The following is an 11,947-nucleotide window of genomic DNA, read 5'->3' as shown; positions in this document are numbered from 1 at the left end:
ATTGTTCTACATTTCCCCAGCTGATTTGAATAAATAAGCTATGCTTTGGCCGACGTTGAGTTGTATACTCTTTTTATTTTTATTTATTTATTTATTTATTTTTTACGACTGCCTAAAATGAAATGATGATAACGCGAGGCAAGTGTGCGGCAAGCGGAATTCATTGAGGGATTTGACAGTGTGATTCATAGATTAAGTATTTCAAATATAGGCTATTATATATGCTACACGCACGCACAGAGGTTTTTTTTCTTACCATCTTTTGGGGGTTTCTTGCTTTTAGACTAGTCGGATACAAAACTTTCGTTTAAACGACAGTCAAATTAGTCTTCGCGCACATCCCTAGTCTGAATCTCATTTCAGAAAATTGACCCTTATGACTGGTTTATTAAAACCATATATAAAACCTAAAAATATTTAAAAAAAAAAATTGAATGCGTTGTTGAAATCATATACCTTACTTGGTGTTCATGAGCGGCTTGTAAAAATGGTTAAAATTGCTTGTAAATCCATCTTTATGTAAGAAATATTTGAACGCAAAGCTTCCGTGAAGGCAGCAGTTGCGAGCAAGCGGCAAATTCAAACTAGACGGACATTTAAGGGAAACGGTGCAGTCAAACCACTTACTACACAACATTTCACCACAAAAATAATTAAGGCAATAAAATAATTAAGACGAAAATGTTTTAAAACATTACCAGTTTGTTAGTTCTCTTATAATCAATTACAGCGTACAAAACAATAGTAGCAAAATGGCAGCAGCTGCGTTTGTATGAAACGAGAGCGAGTCCGCGATACCAGGATGACATAATTAAATAATTGTACACCATTTTGAATCGAGTTTTAATATTTTATTAGCTAAACAAACGCAAAGCTTCCACCAAGAAAAAATTGTTCAAGCAAGAGTACAGCGCCGACTGCTGTTACCCGGATGAGCCTGTGTTATTAGCTTTTGCCGGTTGTTATCGAGGGATAGCATACCTCGGAATGTTGCGACTGACCAATCAGAATCAAGTATTCCACAGAGCCGTGTCATAAACTATATTATCACCAAATCTTATATTCAATGTTTTTATCAACATGTTTTGTTTCAATCAGCACAGGTTTTGCATTTCTTTATAGATCTGATTGATCTTTCTAATTCTAATTTGTTTAGCTTCCTAAAACACCAGTGTGAATGTAATTTAGACTGAGACAGTGTATCACAAATAATAAGAGGGTTGAGTCCTCTTTCAAGTTCAGGAACAAGTCAAGTTTTCTTGGTTAAGATCATGGGATGCAGCTCTTAATTTTGAACTCTCAAAGTGCATTAGAATGATTTAACTCTAAAATGTACTAAATAAATGTTTTATTTTTTTAAATATCACAAACACGTTATCGTGGACTTCATATCGCGATATTATCGTATCGTGAGTTTTTGATATCGTTACATCCCTGTTTTTATGTGATGTGAAGAGTTAGTTTGAAATGAACTATTTAAATTGATTCACAGAAATGAATTGAGCTCTAGCAGTTGTCATTTCATGCTTAGGGTTGGGTATCGTTTGAATTTTATCGATTCCGATTCTTTTCGATTCCAATGTGATTAAATAATGATATTAAACATTTATCCTGTGTCTCTTTTTTGGAAACCATTTATTGGAGCTGAATACCATGAACAAAAATCAACAGGCTGCATAAAAACTGGACTCTTTAAGAGCTGTTTGTGTGCAAAATAGAACTGCATGATTCTGGATAAATTGAGTTTTTTTTTCCACAATGGAAGTTGTGGTTCTCTCATGATTCTGAAAGAAAAAACATTAGACAACTAAACAAAATCACATGTAATTTATGAATTAATGATTCAATGACTCACTCAAGATGTACTTGATTCATTACTAGATGAATCGGCGTTCTTGAACGAATCTCTTGTGTGATTCAAAGGCAAACACATTTTAACAGCCCCTTTTCGCCACCTACTGGCGTAACAATGTAATCGACAAATCTTAATTTCAAGTGTCAAATTACTTTCAAAAGGTGATTTACTCTATTTTAATCGCTACCGTACATATCGTACACAGTTTATATCTGAATATTAACTTTTATCCCAGTACCTCTGATTTGAATGTTAATAACACAGAAATGATGATACTGTGTGGACCGCCTGTTTCATTCATGACAGACAGCTGCTCTCTTCAGATCAGCGGAGCGCGAACGCAGATTTAAATGCTCAAATCACACTGGTGTGATCGTACGCTGCACGGATGAACCACGTGATCACAACATTGATCGCACACGTCAAAGGTTGAGCAATGAAACAGACGAATCATTGTAATTTAGGAATAGAATCACGGTGTTTGAATCATGTTCTTTAACGATCTATTAAATTAAAGTGCTTTGTCATGTTGGTGGTGACACCTCTCTTGCAACATGTTTAGCTATCACTGATATTATACTTAGCTTTTTTGGCTTCTGATCGCTAATGTAGCCAAACTTTGGAGCGCTTAGATTAGCTAGCAAGGTCCTGGCAGATCGCTAGGTCCGAATAGGAATCGAAATTTTAATTTGACAACAAGTATCTGATTCCTGACCTTAAGCATCCGATTCTGGAATCGATTTTCGATTCCCAACCCTATTCATGCTTCAGTTTATTTGATGCTGTTTTTCTGGCTGCAGACGAACCCGAAGCTTTACCTGAACCTGCTGGAGCTGGAGTACAGCGGCGATGTGCAGCAGAACGAGGCCGAGATCATGGCCTGCTTCGACCGAGCTCTGAGCAGCACGATGCAGCTGGAGCAGCGCCTCATCTTCTCCCAGCGCAAGCTCGAGTTCCTGGAGGACTTCGGCAGCGACGTCAACCTGTGAGTTAGAGTCAGAGCGCTCGCTTTCCGTTAGCTAGGGCTGGCCGATATAGCAAAAAAAAAAAGAAGTCAGAACATTTGACCGATTCTCGATTTTTAACTAGTCAACTTGAAAATGTAACTACAACATGATTCCAGTAACTTCCTCTAGTTAAAGTAAATTCTATTCCAAGTGCAGCACACATGAAGATATAAATGTTAAACAAATCACTTGTTCTTTGCAGAAAAGATGCATGAACTATAACTACATATTGTACAAACTTGTCTTATACATATGTTCAGAAATAATGCGAGGAAAATGCATAAAAAAAATTCTCAGAAGTCAAGGTAATTCAAACTCATAATGACTGAAGGCATAACAGCAGTAGAGTATTATTAACTATAAATGTTCTGTAAAAACAACAGCAGCTTTCAGTCTGACACCGTGATGCAAACATGAAATATCAGACGTACAGTAATAGTTCTTCACAGGTTTTATTATTCACTTGCACTGCTTTTCCATTGTGTTTTCTGTGTAAACATGGACTGTTTGACTGTTGCTCTCGCGTCTCTTGCAGCGTCTCTTGCATGAAACTGCTTTCTAAAAACACTGCTCAAGTTAAGAGAAGATTAACATAAACAGTGCTTTATATTTTTCAGGCAAGTCTAAAAGTATTCAGGTACAGAAATTGAATAATCAAATGTAAAACAACAATGCATAGTCTTCACTGTATAAATTAAATCTTATAAGTCTGTGTTAAAGCTACAAAAGCCTCAGGAATATTAAACTGCATTGAACCAATATACTACCCATTCTATTTCTCAATTGTTTACCTTCACCTAATCCATAAGCAACCGTGTTTACAAGGATACTTGCAGAGACGTGCATTTACAATAGAATGCATGACAAAATACAATAGAACCCATTATAATCAGCGCTGGCTACACTGGATGCGGTGCGGCATGACAAATCCCCTTGAATGTGAAATTAAAACGGCCAGCAGGTGGCAGCAAGTCACTGTTAATAAGTGATTCATTGCGATTGAACCGAATCATTTAAACGGTTGATTCATTCAGGAACGAAACACCGTCATGTTGCTCAGAGACACAAAACAGTGCTGTGGGTATGTTTGGAATTATTTTTGTTGGCAAAATACCGCAAAAACAGTCAATAATAGTGTCTAAAATGTAAGTTAACTTGTTTATTGAACTGTTGTAAAAAAATCAATACTAAATTTGTAATCATGGTAATTTTTGGAGGAAAAACGGCACTCTTCGTGTGAAATTGATTAACTATATATATATTTTCTGCCCTCATGTCTTGAATTTGTGATCATTCTAAATGTATTTTAATAGACTGAATCATGCAGTGAAAGAACGCACTCTAAGTATGTCTAATTCTAACATTTGGTAATATTCCTCGCGATTCCTCAATTTATAAAAAATGTAATCTTGGCAAAACATTAAAAAATCGCCCAGCCCTACTGTTAGGAAAAGTATTTTTAACATGTTTTGAGATGCATCTGGTGTTCTCTTCATTCAGGCTGGTGGCAGCGTATGAACAGCATCAGAGACTCGTAACGGAGCAGGAGTCGCTGAAGAGGAAAGCAGAGAACGGGTGAGTTACCCCGATTCATTGACACTTCATTAAACTGCAGACAATCTGTGATTATTTCACGGCTCTCAGGAACAGCTGCAGGTTTCTGCGGTTCTTAACCCCTTTACTGTCATCCACATTTTTGAAAATTCACGAGAAAGCGCACTATACGAACTTAAATTATTATAATTGATGAACCTTTTGAATACAGACCTAAGGTTGGTCTTTTTTTAAAGAAGACAATTAGCAGAGTATTACAGAAGGGAAATCATTTAATAAATTGAAAGTATTAAAAAATTATAAAGTTTAAATTTACTGTAAAGAAAATATATTGTACTATTTTAATTTTATTTTATATAAAATAAATATTTTAAAAATTGGTTACAAATACAAAATTGCTATAAAATTAAAGCCATATGTCTACATAAGTTGTGTTCCAAATTTGAAGTTGATATAAAAAAAAATTAAGATTCATATGCAATTTTATGTCTGTGACATAACCACCAAATATGGAATCTTGAGACTCGGACCTTTCCAACGATATGTATTATATCAAGATTATAAAAAGTTTTGATTCTAAAAGACCGTAAAACATTTTGTAATACTACACCCCTGCTAAGGGGGAGGAGACTGCTAAAAGGTTTTCACAGGATGAATTTTGAGATTTTAAGCTTTCAAATGGTATATAACTTATGATTACTAAAACATGTGATAGGGAAAAAGGCAACAAAATAAAGACTTTTTGTGACAAAGGTCAGACCTCCTGTTATGATATAGATTTGTCATAGCACTCTTGCATTATATAATTTTTTCGTGTGTATATATATATATATGTGTGTATATGTGTGTATATATATATATATGAGTCCACGTTCTATTGATTTGTGCTCATGATGGTGGAGCATCCATGAGGCACATTTCCCCAAATTTGCTAAATTAGCTAAGAAACACCTATGTGTTCCAGCTACTAGCTCCCCATCTGAGAGGGTTTTTAGTGCCAGTGGGAACATAGTTTCATGCTACAGAGCTTCTCTTAAACCAGAGACAGTTGACGGACTTGTGTTCTTAGCTAAAAACTTGTAAAAAAAACAACAAAAACAAACACTTATCCCAGTTTAATTATTTCCCCCAGTTGCACAGTGTAAATTGTGAATTGCATGCACTAAAAAAAGTTGACAATGCACTTTCAGTACTTGTTTTGCGCTTCTTCAGTTACATATACATGTGTTCATTTAATAAAAAGCAGTAAGTGATCACTTGGTCTAGATTTTTTTTAAATGCTTAAATTTGCACTAAACATTTTGTATTTACTTTGTAACAATAGCTGTTCTATCCAAATTGTTTTTGTTGTTTTTTTTAATGGGGCAAAAGAAAATCATGTTTTTTTTTATTATTTAAAAGCAAATGCAAACATATCGAGATATATATCGAATATCGTAAAAATGTACAATATTGAGATTTTTTATATATCGCCCAGCCCTTTAGAATGAACAAAACAAATAAAAATACACCATGCTATCAGCTCGACTCACTCTCCTCACTGGAGAAATGAAATCTGATCTGTGATGCGACTGTCGTTCGGCACGCTGCATTGTGCAGCCGCGTTCAGTTTTTAATTGTAGTGTCTGTTCTTTTACTGAACTAAATGATTTTTATTACTATAAAAAAAAAATCTAAACGATGGTGGGGGTCGGTGCCGCGGTGGGCAAGTGACGTAACCGGTGTTGCGGCTTAACACCGGTAGCACTGTCTATCACGGCAAGCCTACCGTGAATTTCATCTTTGCAGCCGACGAGAACTATTAATAAAAAATTAAAATGTCTCCTTTTTCATAATCATTTGGCTACTTTTGCCTGTGCTTTGTGGCAAACTTTATGCCTGTGCTTGAACGCGGGTATGGCTCACTAGGATTAGTATTATGTTAATTTAATATAAACGTGCGATTAGTTGAATAATGGCTTAATTGAACGACTACCAGTTAACTAGAAAAATCTTTGGGGGCAGTCCTATTAAATACCGTCTAGACGTCTCTGTTAAAGTTTTTAAAGCATTTTATACGCATTTCCAAATTCTACTTTCGGAACGGTCACGTCCGTAACATTGATTTTTCATCTGAAACACAAAAAGGAATATTTAAACAAAATTGATATTGTATGTTTTGTGAACCGCCAACCCTTCTCCATTCGGCAGATATTGTTGCTTTTGGTTTGTGTATAGCAAATCGCAGAAATTCTACAAAATGTTTTCTTCCAAAAACTCAGGACTTTTTCTGTCATATCCGTAACGCATGTGTATTTCCCAAATATAAAATATAAAACAGGTTTATAGATGGATATTTTTCAGATGTCTGGACTCTACTGTCAGGGGTTTAGAAAAATATAAAGAGATCGTTCATTATATTGGTAATGAATACGTTCTGTGAGAATTTATATTTCAGATTTTGACTGCGAATGTCTGTAATGCTGGAATTGCACATTACCAAAATAATTGTTAGTTACGGCCCTAGATTAGTTAAAACATTTCAAAATGCAACTGCATTGTTTTGCATTTTGTGATTAAAAGACAAATGTTTTGTAATTGAGAAGTTCTTAAAAATAGTATTAAAATATTGTCTGGTTTTAGTGAACCGAGTATCTGTATTTTGTCTCATCGCATGAGCTAATTTTATTTTCACACCCCCTAGTGTCTGAGCGTGATATAGCTCATAACTTTCCAAGTGTATGATATAGCCTAGCTTTCATTCTTCAGGTCAATCATATATTCATAAAAAAATCAGTTTGAATAAGGAAAGCGATATCTTTGGCATAGTATCCTTTTAAATGTTAAAGTTGCCACAGTCATTGCATGCTTTGCTTTTGCTGCACTTTATTTGTTCCATTTTGTTTTATTAGTTTATTTATTAGAATTTGGTTGTTTGATATGTGAGATCTGATTCTAGTCCTTGAAAACCAAACCAAAATAGTGCTTAAAGTGCTTGAAAGTCCTGGAATTTCATTTTGCAGTATCTGTATGAACCCTGTTAAACTTACTCGTATAATCTTATTATAATTATTGTAACTTTTTAGGGGTCAATTTTAAATCAAAATGTGTCCCACCATTTCTCCCGGAACTAATGTTTAAAAATGTTTTTATAGTAATGTATTCCATATTCCCTATTCCCATAAAAGTCTGAAAAAAATAAGATTTTATTAAGAAACTACTAGTAAATTTCACAATTAGAAAGAAATGGCAAGTAACACATTTGAATTAAACATTTTTAAAGTACAAAATTGAGATAATATCCTTCTGTAAAATGTACTCCAATAATTTTTTATTTACAACTTTGAAAAATCATTTTTACAGTGTAGTGATGTGGCGAAACATTTTTATAGTTTGATTGGATTTGTTGCCTTTATGCTAGTTTAAAAATAATTCAATTATTGATTTACTTAATGAAAATGCTGAAATGCCGGTTAGAGCGATGCGAATAATTGAATCTGATATGTTTGGTTAAATTTGAATTTCAACCTTGAATCTGATATGATTGGTTGAATTTGAATTTCAACCTTGAATTTGATATGTTTGGTTGAATTTGAATTTCAACCTTGAATTTGATATGTTTTGTCTGCAGCTCAGAAGAGCCGGACTCAAAGAGACAGCGGACAGACGACCAATCAGGAGCCTCGGGTCAGATGATGCAGGACATGCAGGCCAATCACGCCGGATACAACTACAACAACTGGTACCAGGTCAGTCCTGCCTCCGACTGCATTTACAGTCAAACTAGGGCTGTGCGATACAAGGTTATTACAGTTTTGCATTTTTAAGTTCGTTTTATTTTAATATCGTTTTCATATTTGCAATAAAATTTAGTTTCGTTTTTATTAGTTTCGTTAATAATTTTGTTAGTTTTAGTTTAGTTTTTATTGTGTGAACACATTTCTATTTAGTTTTTATATAGTTTAGTTTCAGTTTTAGTTTTAGTAGGCTACTTAAAGTTTAGCAGAATTAACAGATCACTTCTAGAGCACAGGCCAAAAAAGGCTTAGGCTAATTTAACCTTAGTGATGCAAATGTCTAGGGACACAAAATGAAAGCATGCTGAGAATGATTAGATGGTAAAAGTATACAAATACACGTCAAAATGAAGCAGTCATGCCTTTTTAAATCTACACAAGTTGCGCTTACATTATATTTAAAACGCACTACTGAATGATACATGTGTGTTGTGATTTTGAATTTGAAAATAAATGTAGCTAATTTCTTTATATTATGTCTTCCATCTTCTTTAACCATAATCATGGTACTATAACTGTCGTGTCTTGCTCACTTTCCCGCGAACAAACGTGTATAAATCTATTTATGAAAGTGGAACTTATGAAATTCAATAATAATGCCTTAATATTCGATTTGCAGCGTTGCGCATTCGCGCTGCAGCTGAAGTGAATGACAGCTTAGGGAGCGCTCGTTGCTGCTTTCTGTAGCCTAGGCTATATATCATTTTATTTTTAAGTTTTATTTTTAATGCTTCTGTAAAGGACTAACGGCCACACACTGCAGAGTTTAAGGAGAGACAATGGCATTTAACATTAAAGGGATAGTTAAATATGTTATTTTCTTTTATGAAGAATTATAAGCATGTAGTTTATGCACATTTGTTCAAAACAGCCTGGCGGACTGTTCACAAGATGTGGGCAAAAGTTTTTATTGTTTACAGGAAGGATGCGCGTTCTTTGTTCTGTTGCGCTGCTTGTCTATTTTTCTTCAAAGCGCCAACTTAAAATGCCTATTTTGGTTTGATTGCTTGTGTTGTAACGGGTCGGGAGTGTACTGCGGATGCAAGTGCAGGCCTCTGCTATGAACTGCTTTGCGTCTCTCCGTCAGATAACCTCACGTGTATGATGCGCCATTTACAGGTATTTCCCTAAACCGACACACAGCTCATATATTTTTTTCACCACGGGGTGAGAACGTAATGATTACAAAAATGATTATTTATTTTTGATAATTATTATTTTATTTCAGTTAGTTTTGCAATAACTGTTGTTAGTTTCGTTTCGTTTTAGTTTTTCATTTATTTTGATGTTTTTATTTTATTTCAGTTTACGAAAATGTTTTTTGACCAATCGTTTTCGTCTTAGTTTTAGTTTTCGTTTACGAAAATAACCTTGGTGCGATATGACGGTTTTTGATCGTGGACGATAAAAATGTCTCCACGATCTGCTTCTGAAGAAATATCGTAGTATCGTGCTACAGCGCACATTCAATCAGCTGCAGTTCTGGCACCGCTGTATCAATATACTGTACAACACCACATACATTCACATCTAATGTTAACTCAGCGGTAGAGTTACTCTCACAGGACACTGCACTTATTCACAATCACAAAAGTGCATTATTTGCATCTGCTTTAAAGCCTTACAGGTTAAACGTTTCATTCACGCGCTGTTCTGACGTGCGCTCGATTTCTGAACTAAGTTATCTTTTGCGCTAATACTGTCAAAACACACAAGGTTTGCTTATAGACTGAGTTGGTTATGTCTAAAATAAAAGTAAACAGTTGAGAGAGAAACGGATGCGTGCAACTCTTAAAGGGACAGGAGATTAAACCCAAACCCATATTAATTTCTTTCTTGTGCTGAACACAGAAGAAGATATTTTGAAGAACGTTGGTAACCAAACAGCTGCTGGTCCACATTGACTTTGATAACAGGAAAAAATACTATGGAAGTCACTGTTTGGTTTTCCACGTTCTTCAAAATCGCATTTATGTTCAGCAGAAGAAAGAAACTCGTTCAGGTTTAAAACAACTTTGGAGTGAGTAAATGATGGTATAACAATAAAACCTTGACAGACAGATGACAGAATTATTATACCTTTAATGTTAATAAAACAACAAAACGCAGAGAAAAATCACTCACTATTCTTGACTGAAAACTTTAATACAGTTGCTTTAATAGGAATCAATCTATATAGTGTTTTATTTTTATATTTGTTAAAATTCTGCTGCTGCTAAATACACCTATTGTACTTGAAAATAAAGCACTGTTTGTCTTATTTGTGTATTATGTGTTTGTAATGTGTGTCCATGTTCTAATTTTTTAATAACAGATCAAATAATGACGACAGATTTTTATCTTCGCCCACTTTGGCCTAAATATCAGCCATTCTTAATGTTTTGTTACCTTGAAAGGCTTTGTCTTTATAATAGGGAAATTAGTTTGGCTGTAATGCTCAAACAGCTCGTATATATATATATATATATATACAGTGTATATATATATATATACATACATTACATATATATATATATATCCTATGTAAACAAGTAATTGTTAACTATGATGTTACTTTATTGCAACATTGCATAGATGATAGCACAAAACAGCATTTCACAAAAATAAATATATGAGCAAACAAACAGATAAATAAACCTTATGAGTGAGCAAGACCCCTGATTTTGATTAGTAATATGCATTGCTAAGAACTTAATTTGAACAACTTTAAAGATGATTTTCTCAATATTTAGATTTTTTTGCACCCTCAGATTCCAGATTTTCAAATATTTGTATCTCAGCCAAATATTGTCCTATCCTAACAAACCATACATCAATGGAAAGATTATTATTCAGCTTTCAGATGATGCATAAATCTCAATTTCATAAAATTGTCTCATGACTGGTTTTGTGCTCCAGGGTCTCTCATGTGACTGTGTTTTCTGTGTTCCAGCAGTATAACTCGTGGGGCGGTCAGAGCTCCTGGGGTCAGTACGGTCAGTATAACCAGTACTACCCACCGCCTCCAACATAACAGACTGCGCCGGCCGTTTCTACTGCTCCTTCAGCTTCAGCATTCATCCCGTCTCCAATCACACGCGGTGTGCTTTCTGTTTTTGGCACGAGCTCTTTTCCCTCTAAGTGCAAGCGAGTTTTTAATGAGCCGAGTTGGTTTAGTGCTTCTGGAGGTTTAGTTGTGTTCGCGGACACATTGACATTCGTCTGGAAGACTTGATCCTCATCTCTGCTCCTCCGTGTGATCCTGTTTTCAGAGAGAAGCGTGAAACATGAAGACCTTTTTTATTTTGACTTGGTTTCATAATAAAGAGATTGACATCCCACACGTCTGAGTGCTTGATTTATTTCAGTTATATAATAGTTTACTGTTATATAATGCTGACTGTAGTACACAGTTGCAGTTTGTCACATCAAGTCAATGCAATTTGACGCTGTTTTGAAATATGAATCTGGGTTAAGTTGGAGGGTAAAAGCTATGCGGTGATCAGAAAGGTTTGTAATAATGGGCTTCAGATCCTCTACAATCACTCAAATTTTAAAACAAATCAGATTTGAAGTAATTTGAGAGAAGTTGGTAACGGAGTAATGAGGCCCAAACCTGCAGAAATCAATGTAACAATAGAAACATATAGAATGGAATAAATTACTTGATAAAAGCCAAGTTATAACTTGTGTATGTGTGTGTATATAAAATAATTTAAATACACTACCAGTTAAACGTTTTTGAACCATAGGATTTTGATGTTTTTTTTTAAAGA

General features: G+C 34.7%; 1 protein-coding gene across 1 annotated transcript in view; it reads left to right on the top strand.

The window, feature by feature from the left end:
• The window catches only part of LOC107704382 (pre-mRNA-processing factor 39-like), a 27,262-nt gene extending 15,750 nt beyond the window's left edge, over positions 1–11,512 (top strand). Inside the window, 4 exon segments of the mRNA XM_016507298.1 lie at positions 2,656–2,840; positions 4,363–4,437; positions 8,027–8,144; positions 11,125–11,512. Of these exon segments, the coding sequence (XP_016362784.1) occupies positions 2,656–2,840; positions 4,363–4,437; positions 8,027–8,144; positions 11,125–11,205 (459 nt within the window). The 3' untranslated portion in view covers positions 11,206–11,512.
• Positions 11,513–11,947: the final 435 nt, after the last annotated feature.

The sequence above is a fragment of the Sinocyclocheilus anshuiensis genome, unplaced genomic scaffold (assembly GCF_001515605.1).
Source record: "Sinocyclocheilus anshuiensis isolate Anshui unplaced genomic scaffold, SAMN03320099.WGS_v1.1 scaffold1115, whole genome shotgun sequence".
NCBI classification, from domain to species: Eukaryota; Metazoa; Chordata; class Actinopteri; order Cypriniformes; family Cyprinidae; genus Sinocyclocheilus; species Sinocyclocheilus anshuiensis.
Note: the sequence above shows the minus strand (reverse complement) of the source record. Positions and strands in the feature narration are given on the sequence as shown.